The following is a 22,663-nucleotide window of genomic DNA, read 5'->3' as shown; positions in this document are numbered from 1 at the left end:
TGACGGTAAGGTGCATGCATACTCCCTTCCGGCATATTCAGCAGAAACCAGAATCCAAACTGTGTCACATATTTTAGCTTTATTTGTGTGTGTGTTACCTGCCTGTGTGTTTTATTATGACATATGCATCACTGTGTGTATGTGTAGTGTTTGTGTATACTGGGTGTAGTGGTTTTCTGCCAGTCGGTGTGGTTAAAAGAGAAAGGCTTGTCTCGAGTCAGGGTGTGTGAGACAGCAGTATTGTCTCACCATTAGCTTATCTAACACCTCATTCAGATGTGTGTGAACTCTCTGTGTCCGCCCTACTCCGGGAGCCGATGGTTATTGTGTGTTATGTCACCTCTGCAAGCCCATTGGCTGCCCAGCAGAGTCTGTCCTGTTCTGCGATGGTTGAGGATGGATGTGTGTTTATGGCATCGTGTGTATGTGAAAGTGTTTTTGCCATCTGATTTTCCTCAGTTAATCAGTTCTGCGCTTTCTAACTGTGCTTGTGTTTTTCTGTGTGTGTGTGTGTGTGTGTGTGTGTGTGTTTGTACAGGTGATCCTGGTGCAGGTGAACCCGGGGGAGACGTTTACCATCCGGGCAGAGGACGGCTCACTGCAATGCATCCAGGGTCAGTCCCGTCGTATATTATTTTATCATCATGTTAATGTGTGGTCAGGTCAACTTATTCCCACCGCTTTAATTGAATGCTGGCTGCACATCCTGACGCCATGTTTGTGGGGCTGAAAATAAAATTTAACGATTTCACAAGAACTTAAAGGTGCAATATGTGGCAATTGGTTGTCCATAAATGAGCACTGCAGTCCAAATCTCATGTTGGAGCCATAGATGGTTTATTGGTTTACTGTATGTTGATCAGCTGTATGTAACTGTCAGTTGTCTGTCGATGTAAAGCTAAGTTTGTTATCCTGAACACAAAATCCCACTGCTCTGAAAATACAAACTCTGGAGTTTGAGTTCAGTGACTGCCTGTCTCACTGCCTGCCAGACTGCATTAACATTTTGCTCAATTTAACGGTTATAAACATCTACTCCTTCTAAAAGATTATTAAGGATTTCTTATGACTCATAAACAGACTCTCATTCATTCAGCAAACGTTTGGCATTAATTTGAACTCTAATTAACATGAAAATAATTTATTCCGGCCCAGAATAAAAATTTCAAAAACATCATGAATGTAATATTGTTGTTGGAGAAGCGAGTATTTCAAATTAACATGTTTCCTTAATCTCTGATGATATACCATGGTCATTTTATGCTTTATTACAGTAAATAGATCATAGATTTCTCCTTTAATTCACCATGTACTTGAACAGCTTCCATTGTAAAATAAAGCCCAACCTAGGGAACCCACAGAAGGAACATTCTGCTAGTTTTATTGTGTGGTGATACAAATGAGAGCATTGATTCCTGAAAATGAGCACAATGATGCATTCATGTGTTATTGTAGAGATTGAAAATTTGTCTGGCTTGCCTCCAAATAGTGAATAATTTTTCCAAAGTCATCCATCACCATTACTCAGCAAAGTTTAAGGATGTGGCTCTCAAGCATAGGATGTTGCAACTTTCTTCCAGCACTTGAACGCATCGTATCCATTCTTTGAACTGTGTTACCATACAGCAGTAATGTGGCTTATCACAAGCAAGTTTTAAGGCTCTACACTAATGTTTGCCTTTCAACATTTTCACAAAATAATACTTGATCAGTAGTAATGTTAAAGGGATAGTGGGATTGGATGAGGTACTTCAATACAAGGACATAAGGCGATTTATTTATCATTTACAACAAGGTTGTATGAGATTTTGATGTAGTTCCCTTTTTGATTGATGGATTGATTGGTTGACAGTCTATTATTAGTTATTATTTAACAATTAAATAGTAGTAAATGAATAAAATAGTAGTTGCTAATGGTCATTATTAAATAATAGTAAATAAATCGAATAATTGTCAATTATTAGTTATTATTTCAGTTATTTGAAATAATAGTCAGTAGTCAGTTAATTACTCCCCCAGTGTGGAGAAGCAGCAGAAGAACTGGTGTAGGAAGCTAAACAATGTACTGTTGTGGACAGGGTCAGCAGCAGAACTTATTTTAGGGTATTTAAAATATTTTCACCTTGCTGTCAGACAGCCCTTTTCGATGGGAAGCTGCTGCATTAATAGCCAAATATTGTTCTCTCCAAACAAACCAAACTCCATCGGCGAAATCGGTAATTTTACCTCGCAGAACACAGGAGCTGCCGGTCTACCACTGACTTGATCTGTTAGTTTGTTTCTGTTATTGTGTGACTTTGGTGTTTTAAAAGTTTAGCAAAGTCACACAATAACACAAACAAGCGAACACATTGAAGTAGAGATAGATGAACAACTCCTGTGTTCTTCAAGGTAAAATGACTGTTTTTGCCTATGGAGTCTGGTTGGTTTGGAGAGAGCAATATTCAGTTTACATAATGGTAGTTTCCTGTTGAAAAGGCTGTCTGGTGAGTAGGTATAGCAGTGAAAATGTTCAAAATGTAGTATACATCGAAACTTCAAATAAGAGTTTGTGCTTAACTCTGGTGTAAAACACACAAAAACCTTCAGATCACTCCTTAACTGTGGTCTTTTAGGAGTGCAGTCAATAATGCAGCAGTGAGGGTGAGGAAAAGGAAGTGAGTGGGGAAATGCTTGCATCTGAGCGTGTTATCTTCAAATTAAAAAACGCCCGTCGAAAGCGCCGTCAGTGACGGAGTGGGCCGCCGTGGTCTCACTCTCCGGCTGCATCTGATATCAGTACATGAAAAGACTGGAAATGTAAGCCACTTAGGGGCTCTTAAAGACGGAAGGAGGTGGCAGTGACACGGGAATTCCCCCAAACTCGCGTCTCACTTTGATGATGTCAGCAGAGTAAGCTGTTGCTCCGAAACTGTGAAAGGACGCCTTTGTTTTCGTCCGTCTCTCGCCGCGTCTCCCAGTCTTTTCTTTGCCCTCTGTGTGTGAAGGTTTTCTTTGAGCGAGAGCAGATTTGGCTCAGGCACTGACTGAAAAACCCCACCACCGCCACCCCATACTCTATGTTGTAACTAATTACAGCCCGCCTCCTTTTCTCTGCCCGCCGTGTAATTCAATTTTTCCCTGAAATCAGAGGGATCGACCCAGGCAGACCTTAGAGGCACAGATAATGCCAGATTGCATCCGTCCAACCTATGATGCTCTGTCTCCGATCTGCGCAGATACAGCTGACAAAGACGTGTATAGATATGGATCACTGACTCGTGGAAAGATGAATAAAAGATGCATGAAAGAATGGTTTGCTGCATACAGTCAGTGAATACATGAACAGGACACCAGACACTCATAGTATTGACGTAGTTGGGGTCTAGCGGTTGTCTGGTTATTTGTGCGGCTACATTTGTGCACTTGCATGCAAAATTTAGCATCGCAGGCACAGCGTGGATCTGTGCGTGCTTTTTTTGGTGCTTTTTACAACAGTTGACGACAGTTAATTGGGCGGGTGGCTTAGGGCTCGGGGTCATGTTTGAATGCACGTATTATTAATGTGAAGGGCCACACACACACACACACACACACACACACACACACACACACTCTTGCACTCTGTCTTTCTGCAGACGAGGTCACTGAGTTTAATGAGAGGTGGAGTGTGGCAGTGTGTTTCGAGCTGAGTCGCTCTTTAGACAAGAGACTTGGTGTGATTACTGAGACCTCAGAGCTCCGGGTTTTGCGTGCATGTGTATTTGTGTGTGTGTGTTTGCGCTTCGGCGTGCTTATGTGCAAGTGTGTGTGACAGAGAGCGAGATTACAGAGACCTCAGGGCACAACCAGGAACCAGCTTTTATATAAAGTAACCTCTGTTTAGCTGCTGCACTGCGGTGCATGCATGCAAACATGCACACACACACACACACACACACACACACACACACACACACATACAGATGCTCTGCCAAGGCAGAACCAGCCTGGAGACGTCGACACAGCAGCCAAAAGAGATTCTTTCATACGAACCTTCAGCCCTCCTTCTCGTCTCCCTCCCTCCCTCTTTTACTCCTCTTGACTACTTTTCCTCCCACCTCTTTCCTTCTTTTCCACTCCTCTTCATTTGTCTCTACTTTAAAGGGATAGTTTGGATTATTTGCAGTGGGGTTGTGTGAGGTCTTTATCGATAGACAGTGTATTACCTGTACTAGATGGTGCTCAACACATCCCCAGTTTGGAGAAGCAGCGGGAGGAGTGGTATAAGGAGCTAAGAAGTTTACCGCTGTGGATGGGGTCAGCAGCAAAATGTATTTTAGCCACCTGGAACAATTGAAATTTAGAATATTTTTACCACCACTTCAATGGGAAACAACCACTACATAAATCAGATATTGCTCTCTCCAAATCAACCAAACTCCATTGTCTAAATCAGTACTTTTACCTTGCAGAACACATGAGCTGCTGGTCCACTGCTGCCTTGATGAGTGAGTTTGTTTGTGTTATTGTGTGACTTTGGTGAATCTGTGTTAAACTTTTAAAATCCCAGAGTCACACAATAACACAAACAAACTCACTGATCAAGGCGGCAACACTTACGTTCTACAAGGTAAAATTGCTGATTTCCGCTATGGAGCACTATAGAGCATTTGAAGACGTAGTTTGTAAGTCCAGGAGGATGTCAAACATCGTCCGATCACCAGTAAGCAGCATCTACTGTCGGTAACACACTGAGCATCGGTAAGTACCTCATACAACCCCACTTCAAAAAACCAGAACTGTCCCTTTAAAGCAAACCTGGAGCAGCAAATACTGCATTTGCTATATTGAAGTTAAGTGTTGCTCATTAGCCGCACGCTACTCGCTCTGTGCTCTTTTGTTTGGACTGAAAGTTGACAGTGTTTTAGTATGCTCAACAAATTCCATAACCTCAGGGCACATTAAAATCCTGTTAGAGCGGCACAATACGCATTCAAATAATTCACGTCTGCTCCGTAGTTCTGTCGGCTTCATCTGCTCTCTCTTATTTGCTGCTTTTTTCCTGAGTCTGTCACTTTGTTATTTTGCGTCTGCGACTTTGTTTGTGCCGCTTTTGCAGCAGCGAATCAGTGTATCTGAATCCGAAATCTTTTCCAGTATCAGTCTGTTAATTAGCATGCGCCGTGTGTGAGGCTGCATGTTTCCATCCCCTGTTTAAAGAGACTGACCCCTCGCTGCTCCGTGGGTCAGCTTCGACTGACCCCCACCCACCCACTGCTCCCCCCAGTCTATCTCTCACTATCTCACCGTGTTGCTCTCATGTAAGCACCCTCCCCCCTCCTCTCCCTTTCCCTCTCCCCCTCCCCCACTAAGACCATTCCCCTGAGCTTTCCCACACTCACATCAAAGGACAAGACTCTAGAGGGTGTGTTAGAGCACCCTGCTATGGAATGCGAGTGTGTTAACGTGTGTGTGTGTGTGTGTGTGCATGTGTGTGTCTATGTGTGTTTTACAAGGCTGTGTTGGTTTACTGTGTTGTTTGCTCTTTGTTGGGACTTTTATGAGGGATGGATGATGAGGCCAGGGGGTGAGGAGCAGGAAGCTGTGTCCTGCCAGGGAGGATGTGACATCATGAGTCACAGGTCTCCTGTAGAGCAAGTCAACAGTTGATGGGTTTCATTTTACAAGGGCTGTTCTGACAGATATTGCGATATGGTTCTTGATGGATCATTTTTGCGTCTCAATTTTCATTTTCACTGAATAAAACTATTAAAATCTTGCTAATTTAACATTTGTTGGTGTCTATGCAAAAAAAAAAAAGATTTATTACATCTGAAAAACCAGATTTGTAGGCCAAGGCATCAGGTATTGAACTGCTAAGTCCGTCAAATTGACTGGGTTGTAGTTGCTGCAGTAGCAAGCATTAATGTGAAGAACGCTTGCAAAACAAGATACCCAGCCTTACTTGAAACTGATCATTTTGTCACTAAAAATATTTATTTTGCATGTGGAACAGGTCAGCAGGTAACCAGCTACTGTGTGTCTTTATGATAAACACATCTCGTTTGCACAACAAAGTTTGTATCCACTAGAGTGGAACGTTTCCAATATAAGAGGCTAATGAAGCACCTAGGATAAGAGGAAAAATGTCCACTTTTCTTTGACATTACCGCTGTCTCATGACATGTTTGTGGAATAGGAGCCGAGTAGGAAAACTGTTTCCACTCCGCAGGAATGCATCGGTTTAACCTGAAACCCTTGAAACTACTTTTATGTAGAGTTAGCGCATTTTCCTCTTGTTTACCTGGAGTTTCCTCTAAGTGTTCCAGTTTTCTCCTGCACCGGGAGAGACGCATGTTCAGGGCATATTCCTGCCCAAACACACTGACCTCAGATCCGGAGCTTAAGTTGTTTTTTTTTTTTTAGGGCTGCAACAAACGATTAATTTCATTATTGAATGAATCTGTTGATTATTTTCTCCATCAACCAATTTGTTGTTTGGTCTATAAAATGTCAGAAAGTGGTGAAAAATGTTGATCAGTATTTTCTGAAGCCCAAGATTTCATCCTCAGATGTTTTGTCCACAACACAAAGATATTCAGTTTGTTGTCACAGAGGAGTAAAGAAACAGGGAAATATTCACATTTAAGAAGCTGAAATTTGGATTTTCTTAAAAAGAAAAAAGACTCAAAACAAACAATCTATTATCAAAATAGTTAAAATTATTGTTGCAGCACCTGTTTTGTGTGAGTGTACCTGTAGATATGTGAGACTTTGCTACAATCAGCCTGTATGTTTTCCCTTTTCCTTAAAATTTAATTAGAGCATTCACCTGAGAAAGAGAGTTTTATCCTCAGTTTTCAATTGGAAAAAAAAGAAAATGAAATGGTTACAAAATGAGTAATAATGATCAATTGTCTTATCTAGTTAAAATGAAAACAAAATAGTTCCGACAGGCTATTTTCTTATTTTCTTCTTAATTGACCGTATTAGAACAGAAAATGCAGGGTATTAAACTAAATTCATCGCACTAGCGGTGGTTGAACTTCTGTATTCCTGCACATGCCATGAATGCAGCATGCATGCACAATAAAGCTCATTCTCTCTGCTGCATTACTGCAGTGGCATAATGGGAAATGTAGTCCTGCGCTCTGCTGCAGTCCAGTTATCCCAGTCTGTTTCGTGGTGGACACTGCCAGTGTGACTGACCTCGGTGTTGTGGTCTGTGCACCAGCTGTGTGCACATGTTTCTTTGCATGTGTGTCATCTGGACACAGCAGAGTGTGAATCATGTCCAGGTCTGTTTTGTGTTTTAGCAGCAGATGTGCGTGTGTGTGTTGTTTGTTTGCTCCCCTCCTTTGTGTCTCCCTCATTGTTGCTCTCTCTGTGGGCGCATCCTAATTCTGTTATTTCGTATCTCCACGCTCCTGAGATCGATCAGAGCCTCTGTCATTAAGGACGTTCCACTTACCTTACTCCTGCTCAGAGTTGTCTCAGACGGAGGAGACGCGAGATGCAGAAGTCTTTTCTATCTGACGGATACTCCCCGATGAAAATGTGTCATAATTGGAGGCTGCATTGAAAGAACATCACCACAACACTGCAGTTTTGTCAAATTACTGATGTGGGTAGATAAACATCAGCTCAGATTGAATATTATCCCTTTTATTTTAGATTGTTTTGTTTGCTTATTCACCAAATAGCTAAAGTTGGACATGTGTGGACTGAAAAAAAGTCTTTACAGAACTTGATTGTATCACAGTTCTTCAACCATTCTTCCATAAAGGGTTCTTAAGATGAAAAGGGAACCTGTAGTCTTACAAAGAACCCCTGACGAACTCTCTCTTCAGTAAAGGGTTCTTCAAAAGCAGTTGTTCTGGGTAGAACCTCAGTTTATCAGCCAGAGGTGACTTTAGTTTCAGTGCGATCTAGTGTCTTTTTCTGCATAATGGCAACTGAAATCTTTGCACACACGAGACATCATCATAATATGGGATTATTAAATAATGGATTTATAAGTGAAAACAAATTGATGAATGCAGATGCAAATCATGCACATTCAGTGTCTGATCAGTAACTGACGTCAGTTCAGATGATTGCCACCTCATTGCGATCTTCCTTCCTCGTTTCTTTTCAGAGAAGAACTAAAAGAGTGAGGGAAATAAAGAGGTGATGAAGGATGTCTTTCTTCCCTCTGAAGAATTTCTGTCCATCTCTCCCGTCAGTCCCTTTTTACTTCTCGTTTGTCTCAGGTTCTCCCTGCCTCGGCGCTCGTCTCAGTCGCCTGAATGATGCTGATGTTCGCCATGCGAGCACGCCGAGCTTCTCTTTGTCTATAGCCCTCTCGCCAGAGTGTGCACCACTGCACTCGGAGCCCTTTGATGTAAATGGAAATAGCTGGTTGAGAGAAATATGGCGGAAAGTCTCGCGGCCTGTGTTTACACCGAGCCAGATGGCTCTAAACAAGCTGGGGGGAGAAGACACAAATACACTTTTCTCAGAAGGGTCTAATTTGGGGTTCAGTTTTAGACGGTACTGGTCCTGCTGTGTGGCTGTTTTGGGAACTTTTTAAACCCATTTCAATGGGCCAGAGTGACATTTAGGGCTGCAACTAACAATTATTTTCATTATTTATTAATCTGTCAACCATTTTCTTCATTAATCAATTAGTTGTTTGGTCTATAAAAGTCAGGAAATTGTGAAAAACATTGATCACTCTTTCACAGCACAAAGATATTCAGTTTACTGTCATAGCAGCGTAAAGAAACCAGAAAATATTAACAGTTGAGAAGCTTAAATCAGATAATCTGGAGATTTTCCCTTTAAAAAAAGAGACTCATAAATAGTTGCCAATTAATTTATTGGTTGGTTTAATTAAATAATTGTTGCAGCACTACTGATAATCAAACAAAGCAGGAATGAACATTACTGTGAAAGTGTCAGCTGAAAGGATTTACAGCACTGAAATGAACATATTTTTGGGTTTAGCTTTATGATCTCTTATTTTTTAAAATTAAAAGGAAGTATTAAATCCTTCATCCCCAAAAGTGCGTGCACAATGTGTGTCCTTGTGTTCTGAATGTGTCATTCTGTTTGTGTATCTTTGTGAGTGTGTGTGAAAGGGTGTGACGAGACAAATGAATAAGTGTATTGTTATTGTTATGGCACTTACTTTTAGCCGCAGGCGTAATGAATCCCGTAACCGATTTAATGTGTGTTGCATATTTATGCAGTGCTTTAAATGGCCAGTGTTTATGACTAAGTGGCCTTTCCAGGCATGATTAAGTTCACCTTTATATGGCTAATGTTATATTCAAATTGGATTATCTCGATGCTGTCATGTCCAAAACAGCTTTTCATGAGAAACTGAGAAACAGTGGCCTGTTTTCAGCTTTGTGACGATGCATTTTTCAGTTTATACCCGATGGATTTTTCCATTTTATTATCATGGAATAGGTCGTGTCTGCATGACGATTAAAGCTGGAGCGACTGTCAACACCTAATTTTAGAATCTACTAGAACTTTCAGGAGTGGGCATGTTTTTGTGCACATCTATGGCTGTATGCTCAAGGAAACCTTGAGAAGGTTTTCAGAAAAAAAAAAACTTGAAAAGGTTTTCAGAAATTGAAAAACCTATTTTATTGACTGCTCTGTTTCATACAGACTGCTGACTCTTCACTCCCTTAAGTGGCCGGTGGGGGCTGCAAGTCATCAACAACTGCTAGGTTAAAAACAAAATTTATCTGGTCTGTTGCAGGCCATAGTGGCTCAAAAACTCACAACCATAGAAAAGTTTTGTTTCATCTTAAACAGGAGCATCTGCCGATTAATTCCACACCTGATTTATTGTAATCCACTAAAGTTATGCACGACACAAGATGAATGAATTCCCATTTTGTTAGTTTTGCTGTCATCTCTGCTATGCATCTGTGTGGCTGCCATATTTGAGAAGTACAAGACAAACAAATGAGGGATACAGACTAAAAAAAAAAGTCCTGTAACTTGCTTAATTCTGAACCGATTTTTATAAAATTTGGGTTGATGCAAATGTGAGAAATTCACTTACTTGAGGCGATGTAATCAGCTCTGTGTGAAAACATTAACCCTCTGAAGAGCCACAGCTTCCTCTGGGACACGCGGACTCCAACCTATGAATAAGCTGCATAAAATGTAACTTATTCAGAATTTCAGCTTTTGTGAGTTTCTCCAAAAATATTATTTATTTAATATTATATCTATTATATTGTGGTAAAGCTGCCTGGTTGCCTGAGTTGTTCTAAATGAATTAAAAACTTTGAATATAAAAAAAAACTTTATCCAAATCTGGCATGAGAAATTGCATGGGATATTGGGACCAACCCGTAAAGCAATACATAGCCAATTTAACCATATTTGGAGATACATGCTCTTCACTGGACAATATACTGTCGTAATCCTCATTCCCAGTACCTGCCTCTAACACGCCAACCATCACATTTAAATCTCCCAGTGCCCTCATGTTGTCTGTCTGTCAGAACAGGAAACCAAACCAAAGGTTTTTGCCATAGCGTGCTCAGACATTGAAGTCTCCGTCTTGTGTTTTGAAGAGCGAACACCGCTGTGGGTTTTATTTTCTCTCCTCTCTGTTTAAAATCGTCTGAAGAAGTTGACGACTGCTGAGTCTGTATTTATGGAATACGCTTTTCTGGAAAAATAGGTAATGGGTTGGGTGGAGGTGGATCATATAATAGAGAAATCCTATGTGTGTGTGTGTGTGTGTGTGTGTGTGTGTGTTTGGGTGCATGCATGCATCTGAATGTAATGTACTGACAGCCAGCCAGAGGATTTTCCTACAAGTTTTTATGCCCTCGGGCCAACTGTAAAACCAATTCTGGAGGTGTGTTTAGTGCGAGTGTGTGTGTGTCTTAATTTTGTGTTATGTCCCATTTGGATTTGGGAAACTGGTCACCATGGGAACGGACTCTCACTCCAGGTGGTGTGTAATGGAATGCGGTCCCTCTGGGCACAGTTTCTGCGTGTGTGTGCGCTTGTGTGTGCGTGTGGCATACCTGTCTTTTTCTTTTTCCAGCATTTTCCACTCAAATGTACTTTGCAAGAAACAAAAGGACAGAGAGGATTGGTTTGGTTCATTTGGCGCGGACTAGTTAAAGGAGAAATCCGCAATATATTTCTAACCATGATATGTCATCAGAGATAAACTCTTCACATGCTTGTTTCACATTAGAGTGTCTGTATATGAGCTGTAGAAAATTGTTTATAATCTTTTAGAAGGAGTAGATGTTTCTAACAGTTAAATTGACCAATTTCTTAATGGAGTCTGGCAGGCAGTGAGACAGGCAGACACTGAACTCTAACTCCTTGCAGGAACTTTGCAGGAGCACAAAACAAGCTCAGCACTGTAAACTGATGATAACAAGTGACGATGAGTCCTTCACTGTAAGTTGATCAGCTGTTTATAACTGTCATTTGTCTGTCAATGCAGAGCTAAGCCGGTTATCTTGAAAACAAAAGCCCACTGCTCTGAAAATGCACACTCTGGAGTACACGCTGCCTACCAAACTCCATTAACAAATTGCTCAATTTAACCATAATAAACATCTGCTCCTTCTAAAAGAGTATTAATGATTATTTTACGTCTTGTAATCGGACACTTGCTCGTTTGGCAAACATTCTGTATTAATTTGAACTCTAATTAATGTGAAATTTCAAGGGACACCATGGCTGAACTGTTGCTGTCAGAGAAGCGCGTACAGCTACAACAATTAATCAACTGAATTATTAAATTAATCACCAACTATTTTGATTCTTTCAAAATTCTTTGATTTCAGCCTCTTAAATATTAATAGTTCCTGGTTGGATTTGAGGATGTCATCTTGGGCTTTGGGAAAAGTCATTTTCTGACATTTTATGGACCAAACATCTAATTAATTAATCAAGAAGATAACTGACAGATTAATCTTCAATAGAAATAATCATTATTTGCAGCCCTAGAGGCGAGTATTTCAACTTGGCATGTTTTCTTAATCTCTGATGGCAGTACTCATTTCATGATTAATTACAGTAAATATATTACAGATTTCTCCTTTAAGAGCTTGACTTTAGCACGCATGTGTGTGCATGAGGCAGAGAGAGAGTTGATTGTTGTTGTATGCCCTGCCCTGTGCTCACTTATAAACTCAATGCCCTCACACAGTAGGGCACGAGGAGGCAGAAGGAGGAAGGGAGGGAGGAAGAAACGGAGTGGAAATAAAACGATAGAGTGAAGGAAGGTTAATAAAAAACGGGGAGAGACTGAACAAAAAAAGAGGAGGAATGGAGTGAGAGTGGGAGAATCAGACGCTACATGTCTGGTCGTGTCTGCTGCCATGCATTCCGGGCGAGGCCACTTCCTCTATGCGATGACCCCAGCCACCCCTGCGCTGCTGACTTGGTCTGGTCTGCCAGCTCCAGGGAAGGCTGTATTTTGCTGCTGGGACTGGCCCACTTAGGGCAACACGGGGGTTGGGAGGGGTTTTCTCGGCGGGGGTGGGCGGGTAGCGGGGCAAAAAACTCGCTGCAGAATACAGCGTCCGTCTGTCTTCGTATGTAAGACTGTGTGAAAGTGGATGTGTGTGTGAACAGCAGCTGTGAAGAGGAGAGAGCTCGCAGAATTTTCCAGAGAGAGAAAGAAAAGAGAGCTTTTCCAGGGATGAAATTCTTGGCTCCCTTGAAGCTCAGGGTACAGCTGGAGCACTTCTCCCTTCCTCCGCCCTCATTCCCTCCTCCTCCTCCTCCTTTCCCCTCTCTTTCCGACCTCCTTCACTTCCTCCCTTGCTTCCCTGTCTCTCCTTCTCTGCTGAGTTTCTGTCTTGTAGTATTTTTTTTTCCCCTTGTAAGTTTTGGTGAATTGCATGCTTTTTTTTTTTCAAGATGAAATTAAACTTCATCATAACACTCATGGGCCCTTTAAAAATGTTGAATCCTCTCCACATGTTGCTCATGCTGCTTTTCAGATTAGTTTCAGTTAGATTGGACGAATCTTTATTAATCACAGGGGTCTTATGAGGCTGGAAGTGGTGATTGGATACTTAAAACACGAGTAATATTTAAAGGAATAGTGCAGATTATTTAATGTGGGGTTGTATGAGATACTTAATGATAGTTTAGTGCATTACCTGCAGTAGAAGCTTGTTGGCATCACCCCAGTTTGGAGAAGCAGAGAGGGGAACCAGCATGGAAGCTAAGATGCTGCTCTGCTGTAGACAGGGTCAGCAACAAAATGTATTTAACTCAGTCCACCTTAAAAAAATCAATATCATTTTAAGTGTACGCTACGTTTGGAATATTTTCACCACTTTGCTTTGCACTCAGACATCCTTTTCTGACAGGAAACCGCCGTTATAAGCCAAATATTGCTCTGTCCAAACCAACCAAACTCCGTAGGGGAAATCAGCAATTTTAGCTTGCAGAACACAGGAGTTGCTGGTCTACAGCTGCCTGATTTGATTAATTTGTTTGTGCTGTTTGTGCGATTTTGGTGTTTTAAAAGTTTAGTTCAGATTCACCGAAGTCGCACAAGAACACAAACAAACTAACAGATCAAGGCAGCAATAGAACGACAACTCACATGTTCTGTGTGGTAAAATTACCGGTTTCCCCTATGGAGTTTGGTTGGTTTGGAAAGAGCGATATTTGGATTATGTATCGGCTGTTTCCCATCAGAAAAAGCTCTCTCATGGCAAGGTAAAGCATTGAAAAGATTCTGAATATAGCGTACACTTAAGATGATATGCATATTTTTTAAGGTGGCTAAAATAAATTTTGCTGCTGACCCTGTGCATAGCAGAGCATTACTTAGCTTCCATGCTAGTACTCCTCTCTGCCTCTCCAGACTGTGCCAACCAGCATCTACTGTAGGTAATACACTGACTATCAATAAATACTTACTAAAACTCTCCTTCAAATAATCCAAATTATCCCCTTAAAAAAGAATAAAGTAACTGTGCCTTGGTTCCTAAGGCCCTCTGCACAGCTGCATAGAGTACACATGTGCTTGTTTACATCATGTGTGTTAGGATTTCACAGGGAAGCCCCTCTTTTTTTTTTTTTCCTCTTTCGCTCTTGTCTGATTGGATAAGGGGAAGTGTGTGTCGGTCAGTGGGAGGGGCCAAACACGGAGGTCGAGGAGAGATCGGAGGAACTGGTTGAGAAAGTTTGATTTTGGTCTGAAAGAGAAGTTAGTTTGACCCAGATACTTCTCCTGGTTTCTGCACACAATCTTCTACCATATCTGCACTTCCTTGCTTGTCTGATCACCCACAGGCACACACACTCGTGCACGCACAGTCATATAAACACACACACACACACACACACACACACACACACACACACACACGAACAGTGGAATTCAGAGTTGGGGAGTCGGGGGAAAGTCCCTGCTAATCTAGGACTTCCAGTCTTGCCTTTGCCTTTCTTTCCACTGACATTCACACGACTTCTCCTCTCCTCTTCTTCTCCTCCCTTCCTCTCTTTCTCCCTACACACACTTTCTCTCGCTCTTTGTGGCGGACACAAACTCGGTGCTGTTCAGACTGTGACTCATATGCGAGGAATGCCCCACATTAACATGTGGAGAGATAGAAGGAGGAAAGCGAGGGGAGGATGGGTACAGCTGGCTACAAACGCAGCAGGGTCGTGCACACAGAGAGGAAAAAATGAGTAAAAATGACTAAAAGCGCTGCTGCTCCTTTAGTGGGTCAAGGTTTGTGAATTTGTTGCGTCTTGAGGATTGGATGGGAGTGAGAGAAAGAAGGGATGATTATTACACTCTGGGTCTGTTTACACACCAACAGCTGTTGCACTTCTTTGCTCTCACACTCTTTCTCCTTCTAGACATGTAGAGCTGATTAGCAAATGGATACTATGAGTCATCAGTGTCTGGATTGTGTATATTTGCGTGTGCACGTGTGTGCTTGCGCATGTATGTCAAGAGACTGCGCGCGTCCACGTGCGTGCATGCATGCGTGCACGGATGGCAAGAGTGATAAGTGGAGTACGTCGGTGCATGCATTGTGTGTGTTTCATGGTAACCGATCCCAAAACAATTATATCTGCAAGTCCAAGAATAGCCTCATGGGATACTGCTGGAAAAGAGTTAGTGTGTGCATGCATGTGTGTGTCCCATTTTGTTGCACGCTGTTTGTCCTGCGGTGACCGTGATTTCTGCCAGTGTAAACTATTTAAATGTCAGTGTGTTCCACAAGCCAGGTGTGCCTGAACAACTGTGTGTGTGTGTCCATGTCAGCGTGACATCTTCAGGACTTTATACACATATGCGCAGGTGTTAATCCAGGCATTTGTCTGCGGTTTTGAAAATTGTTTGTCTTGGTTTGAACCACGTACATCTGTGTCCGTGTGTGTGTGTGTGTGTGTGTTAAGATCTCAAGAACAAAGCACGGCTGGGCTCAGTGTCCCTCCAGACATTACGTTGCTCTCCTCTGGAGCAGACCCAGCAGCAGAAGTAGGTCGGCCGACGGCACCCCTCCTTTGGGTGGGGGAAGAAAGATCTGGGCTGGGTGGAGGTATGGGCTGGCACCCAGGCTACATGCTGAACACTAAACAGATCGAGGCTTGTAAGCTCCAGGAACGTTTACACAGCGATCAGGGCAGGATAAGATGTGGATGTTAACATTGTATTCGAAGAAATTTAACCCCTTTGAAATAAGTTAATAAGTTTTTTTCTTATTTCCTAAATGAGACGTCAAAATTCAGGGGAAGTTGTCGTTAAAAGGAAAAAAAAAGACAGTCGGTCACTTGGGATCTTCGCTGAAGAATTTTTCAACAACCCGGGTGTCATGTGTCTCGCTAATGATGATACTAATGTGTTAACTTTCTTCAATAAAATGGGTGTATCTCATTTGGGAACATAGCTCTCCATTTAGAATTAAATCATTTTGAAAAATTCAACAAAAAAAAGAAAGATGAGTGTTTGATTCATAATAACTTGCACATGTTTTTCACAGCTCTGGGGCTATTGAGTGTTAAACACTTAAAGCCCTGCTGCTGTCTTGGCCAGTTTTCTCTTGTAAGGGGAAAACACATTTTAGCTCATAGGGACTAACCTAGATAAAGAAGTTACATAGAGTTACATAGAATAACCTTAAAGTTGTAAATAAAGTTTAAAAAAATGCCTGAAAATGTCGTAAGGAACACCTGGAGAAACCATGTTAGAGGAAACATTTTTTGACTTGGAATATAAATCAAGCACCACGCAAATACTCAAAATATTTGGAAACCAAGTCATCTATTTAGATTTATGAAGTGTTTCTGTCCAACATAATAAAAATACACCTGCTGTTTTGAAATGATTGATAGCACAGATATATAATCATGTTACTGGAGACATAACTCTTCAGCTGACAAAGTGTCACTTTTATTGACGGTATACCAAGAAAGTTATGTTTAAAGAAAAAATTATTCTAGTATTTTACTTGCATTAAGTGTTAAGACATTAACAGTTCAGCCTATTTTCCCTTTAGCCTGTAGTGCTGTTTATCCATCTAGATAGTTGTGGTGTGAGTTGAATAGTTGTGGAGATATCCGCCTTTGAGATGTCTGACTTTTCAGGACTACATGCCACACTTGTTATGAGTAGTTTAATGCAGGAACTATAGAAAGAAAGTAGTCCTCTTGGCTAGAAAAATGGGTTGCAATATCTGGTGTAGCACTAATTTATCCTCTTATTTATCTAAGCAGAGGTTTTCTTTCTATCTGGTAGGTATCCGCCTGTGCTCCTTTGACTTGTGGGAAGCCTCAGGGGTCAATTCGTGGACCCGATTTATTTTCAAAATATATGTTCCCCTTTCGACACCTGATCAGTTTCGTTCTGTGTTTTGTGAGGGACTACTTCTAAGGTAGAAAGAAAGTAGTTCCTACATGAAACAACATGGTCTGTGGATTATCTCGAGTAACCGGGCCAGGACTTCTGGAAAAAGATATTGCTGTTGAGTTTTTCCGATTTTTTTTTTGCGGCACTTTAAGTGTCATAAACCGAATGGTTAACAGTTTATGATAACCATCATTAATAAATGGTTAATTGATAGTTCTAGTTAATTCATTTATAAACTGTATATTGTATCACAGTTGATAAGAGACGATAACAATTACATTCCGATCACATTCGGAGAGACCTGACAACAAAAACAAATAAAAACAGAAGGCAATGATTTACAAAAATGTTTCGACCTATATTCATTTGAATGCAGTACAAAGACGAGATATTTTATGTTCAAATTGATAATCTTTATTGTTTTATGTCACGTTCCAAAAAAGTTGGGACAGGGGCACGTCTGCCGCTGTGACACATCCCCTTTTCACCCAGTCAGCGTTTGGAAACCAATGAAACCAATGAAACTAATTATTGAGATTTTGAAAGTTAAATTCTTTGTCATTCTTGCTTCATGTACAACTTGAGCCACAGTCCGGGGTCTCTGTCATCTTATTTTGCATTTCATAATGCACCACACATTTTCAATAGGAGATGAAGGTCAGTTTAGTACCCAAACTGTGTTGTAACACGTGCAGAATGAGTCTTTGGATTGTCTTGATGAAAAAAGCAGGGACGTCCCTGGAAAAAGACGTTGTGTGGATGGCAGCATATGTTGCTCCAGAACCTGCATGTAGCTTTCAGCATTAATGGGGGCTTCACAGATATGACCTGATACGTCCCTGAAGCAGATAAGGAATCCATCTTAAAAATAAAATAATTTAAGCTGGACTGATGACGTCTGTAGTCGTTTTTTTTTTTTCGATAGAGATAGTAGAGAGGCTAAAGAGGGGCACAATGGAATTTAATCCTCTCACTAGCCAGGGACGAGGATCACAACTCCTGCTACTACCTCTGGGCAGACGACCAGGGATGGAACTGAAGACTTTAGTGCACAAGTCTGGCAGTTCTGCCTGGCAGGAAACCTCTCTACCGTCAGACACCCATACAACATGAGGCTTGGTGGGACGATTTGGCCCAAGCAAGGACGGAAAGTCGTCTCCGCTGTTGTTTCAAAAGGTTTTCTCTCATAATCTGTAAGGAGGAGAGCACGCTTAATTCAAAATATTAAGCTAGAGCCAGTGGGCTGCTAAACTACAACACTGGTTTTTACAAGCCTCCGAGCGATTGTTTCTTCTTCAGCTCGTTAATACACTGATGTCAGATGTTGATGAAGTCGTCATGGCACCGATAGTTTCATCAGCTGGCATAGCTGAGAACGCTCCTACTTTGTTCTCTCATGACACCATTATGCAACTTTGAGCTCGGAGGCTAAAAGTCGAGGGGCTCGCTCGTCCTGAGGAATGTGCTCACACATACCTACATACATGCATTATGTACGTACAGTAAGGCTCGGTGTTCAAACGTAGCAACTTTTCCAGCTTATGATTTACATTCCACAGCAGATCTGCAGCCCGCTCAAATTACAGCCTGTCGCACAGCACACACAGCCGGGATCACAAGCGTGGGTGTGTGTTTCTTTATACACGTGTGTTAAATGCAGATCCAGCATGTCAGCTGCGTGCGCATTTGTGCACGTCTGTGTGGACTGGGGACAGTTGCAACACTGTTTGCAATTCTCTCAGTTGCACAGAGACAATTTAGACTGCACCAACCGAATCTTTATGTATTAAACTTACATCTGCCTGCTCATTACCCACACCATTTAAAGATGATTATATCGTTCACGAAATTTATTTGAATGGAAGAAGTCAGATGTTGCAACTGACCCCAACCCTGAGGATGGTTGCAACATGTTTAAAATACATTAAATTTTATTTGCTTTTTGTCTCATTATGTATAATTTTCTCAGAATCTGCATTGTTTTACAATAATATTTAGTAATATTCATGCTGCAGATGTGTCCTGGCCTACAAAGAAAAAAGATCTTTGTTTGGTGTCGAAGATCCCACAAAAAATCTGGTCGTAATCATTTTAATATGTTTGTCAATGAAAATGAGAATTATTTTAAATTATTGCAATTGCAGTATCAGTTATGATGATAGGAATTAGATATTTTAGATAGATAGTTTAGTCATTCAGCCCTACACTCCAACGTGTGACCTATACTCATACTCAACTTCATATACCCCACGATGACTTTTGTAAGTTGCAAAGTACTGTTGTGTGGTGTTTTGATATAGTTGCTTAGCAATAACCATCTCCCCACCCAATGAGACGTGACAAAACATCATGTGCTAGCTAAAATCTGGGCTGGGAGCTAGCTGCTTTGCTAACCGTGTCACTTAGCAGTCAGCAAAACAATGACTCAAACATAAAGCCAGTTTTGATTAATTTATGCAAAAGGTGAGGATACTGTGACAAAAACACAGCTAATGAAAATAATTTCTTTAAAACTTCCAACTAATTTTTTTTTTAAATCAATAAATGCAGCAGTTGAATATGTCTTCTGTCTTCCTGGTGTGGGATGAGGTTTAACTGAGCATACGCAGTTTGAAACATGCTAGTGATGATACTCAGATTGTGGGAACAAGACTTGTTGCAGCCATCCCTTGTTGCAGCTGTCCCCAGTCTACCCTACATGTGTGCATGCATGTGCTAGTTTTCCGTGTCAGGCTGCAGAGTGTTGGTGTCGTTACTGAGGGCAGGGCAGCGCAGGAAGTCCTGACTTCCTCCTCCATCACTGAGCCTCACCCTGCCCACGGCAAAGATGTCCGCCGGACTTTTGACTCACCGGAGGTGGACCGAAGGCCCCTCTAGTGTGTGTTTTTCTGTGTGCGTATGTGTGTTTCAGCGTGCATGTAGCATCACATGCTTCGTCTTCGTCTGGGATGTGTATTTACAGTACGCTGTGCTATTTTAAAGTTGTCTCCCACATTTCCTGCAACAGCGGGATCTGTCTCTCCCCCGGTCTATCTCCCGGTTTTTTATCCCCCTCTCTTTCACTACACTTCCCATCATGCTTCACATTCTGTTTCTGTCTCTGTCTCCTTTTCTCTCCCAGAGCTTCTAGTAGCTATATCAGTCGACTAAAAGATCCATTGGGAATTGTTTCATATTTATATCTTAGATATGACAATAGGCCATGCTCTACAGTCTGTGTGTGGGGTTGTGTGTATCTGTGTGTGTGTGTGTGTGTGTGTGTGTGTGTGTGTGTGTGTGTGTGTGTATCTGTGTATGTGTGTGTGTGTGTGTTGGCCAGGCAGCAGAGGAAGCTGTCGTGGGAGTGTCTTGCTCTTGGAGCTCCGAGGACAGATAACATTACCCCGCTGATGCTTACATAACTTCCAGGCAACGCCACGTCACAACTGACCCAGACACACTCACACTCACACTCACACACACACACACACACACACACACACACACACACACACACACACACACAGGAATACAAATACCCATCTTGATCGGACAGCTGCCTCCATGGGGCTCCGATGGGGTGTGCAAAGATTGTGTTTGCCTCGGTGTGTGTGTTGCACTTTAAAGATAAAGTGAACATGTTTTTTATAATGTCGGTCTTTACGCTGTTTTTTTTTTTTTTTTTTCTGTGTGTTTTCGGGAAATCCATCTGAGTCTAGTTGTTTTGTATGTAGGTCAGCTCACAAACAGGCTCCTTTGGTCTGATACCAACACCACACACTCACGCACACGCGCACACATACACACATACTTTTCCCAAGAGGGTCTGCATTTCCTTTCAATGTGGTGACCACATGTGCAGAGCTGAGATGAAGGGAAAGAGGGAAAGTGTTTCACTTCTTTCCAGAGGCTGCCTCAGTTTGATGGACAGAACACAAACGTGTACACACACAGTCTGTGTTCAGTAATCGCACTCTCTGTCAGGACTGGTGTGTTTATGCGGTGTGTGTGAGTTATTATTAAGAATCTAAGTAATGTGCGCTTTTGAGATCCTGACTCTGTGTGTGTTTGAGCGTGTGTGTATTGTGCTTTGGGGGCCTGGTCGCAGCTGTCTCTGACAGCTGTATCACGGGAAACATCTGATGAAATGTTGCATCATGTCCTCTTTCTGTGTATGTATGTAGATGTATGTACTGACAGCAGGGCAAAATCACAAGTCTGTGTTTATCTTTTTTTTTTTTTTTAAATGAGTCAGTTTAGAAGAGTTGATATGAGACTGCTTGTTTGAGTGTGTGTGTGTGTTTATGTGGTCAGGTGTAGAACAGGATGTTTACCATGAACACGTGTGTATACATCTTGTGTAAATCTTTAGCGACAAAAGTTAAACTTTTTGAGGTGAGACTCAAATATTGTGTATGTGTGTACAAGTGTGTACGTTAGATAGGGCTGCTGGCTGTGGGCAAGTTTCTGGAAATACCACATGTCTCATGATACAGGGGTTATTATCCAATATACTGCAAAATATTCCGATGTGATATATTTCTATTTTTTAATCTAGTTTTAGAAAAAATTCCACAGTATAAAGAACACACTGCCAGATGCATTAGGGATGATTACGATTAAATACCGCACCAGAAATACAAGTCTGTTTAACTATTTATCTATATGTTGTTCATGTACCATGCCAGTTAACTGTTGCCTCTAAGCCGTAGCTGTAGCTCATCTCGCCAAGCGTGAATGTTGCACCCCGTTGGCCCAGATGTAATCACCAAAGTGGGACAGCTCGTAAACAGCGTGGTTTGTCAGTGTTTTGATTTAGAAAATGCAAATAAGTTTGAATGTAGGTTGTGTCAGAATAAACTGGCACAGAAAAAAAAACTCGAGTGGAGCAATGCATAACCACATTCAGCACAGGTGCAGACATTTACCTGTGAGCAGAGCAGAGCTAACACTGCTAATGTTAGCCTCACTGTTTCCCCATCTCTCCCGTCACTGGTCTGTCTTCTTCTCTTTTGTGCGCCTCCTTCTGTGCGTGTCATTGTTGTGCCACGTCTTTATTTGTTGCAGAAGTTTGTCATCATTCTTGTGGTCGCGCTGGTTGTTTTAGAAAGAGGCTCTCGGACAACTATGTGCAGTCGTCACTGACCCTCAGATGAATGCATCTGACCACAAACCTCACAGCTACTTCAGTGACCCTGGCACTGGGAATGCTGAGTCATAGATGTGGTTTTGAGAGTAAAACCTGTGATTGAAATCATCTTGGATGCTACTTTATAATGACTTTAACGTGACATATGTTTATGCATTTTATCACTGGTAATCTATCACACCATTAACACTGTAAATAAGCATAAATTATATATATTGATAAATGATAGATAAAACCTGCAGGACCCTTGTTCTTCTTGCACTGAGCTAGAGTTAAAGATAATCATTCATAACTTATTATGTATTCACTGCTAGCCCTTAGAGCATGGTGTTATGGTGGAAATTAATGTCGACTCATGATATAATTAACATGCCCGGTTTGATAAGGGTGCAAAAGCATGCCTTGCAGCCTCAGTATGATACAAGTAAGTGTTTTGCACCGGCAATTGAATTTTTTTCCGTGTATGCGTCCGTCTGGGAGTATATTCAGGATGCACAGACTGTGCATCTCCACGCAGACCTTCTATTTTGGTTCCTGTAACATGCAGAAAGGCAGGGTGAAGCTGAATATAGATCAGCGGGTGTCGTGATTATTAAACACTCCCTCAGCCGGGCTCATCACCGGTCTCATAGCTCTGGAACAGCTGTGCCAGTCACAGTTAAATGTGAGAATGACAGCTCAGCAAATGGAAAGCTTTACCTCAG

At 41.6% G+C, this 22,663-nt stretch overlaps 1 protein-coding gene across 1 annotated transcript in view; it reads left to right on the top strand.

Annotated features, from left to right (window-relative positions):
- The window catches only part of fndc3ba (fibronectin type III domain containing 3Ba), a 145,476-nt gene that overhangs the window by 44,679 nt on the left and 78,134 nt on the right, over window positions 1-22,663 (top strand). The window contains exon 3 of the mRNA XM_084742012.1: window positions 539-614. Within this exon, the coding sequence (XP_084598138.1) occupies window positions 539-614 (76 nt within the window). The remainder of the gene's footprint in view (window positions 1-538; window positions 615-22,663) is intronic.

The sequence above is a fragment of the Lutjanus erythropterus genome, chromosome 18 (assembly GCF_056507025.1).
Source record: "Lutjanus erythropterus isolate fLutEry1 chromosome 18, fLutEry1.hap2, whole genome shotgun sequence".
Lineage (NCBI taxonomy): Eukaryota > Metazoa > Chordata > Actinopteri > Lutjaniformes > Lutjanidae > Lutjanus > Lutjanus erythropterus.
This window is presented reverse-complemented; position numbering and strand designations above follow the sequence as displayed.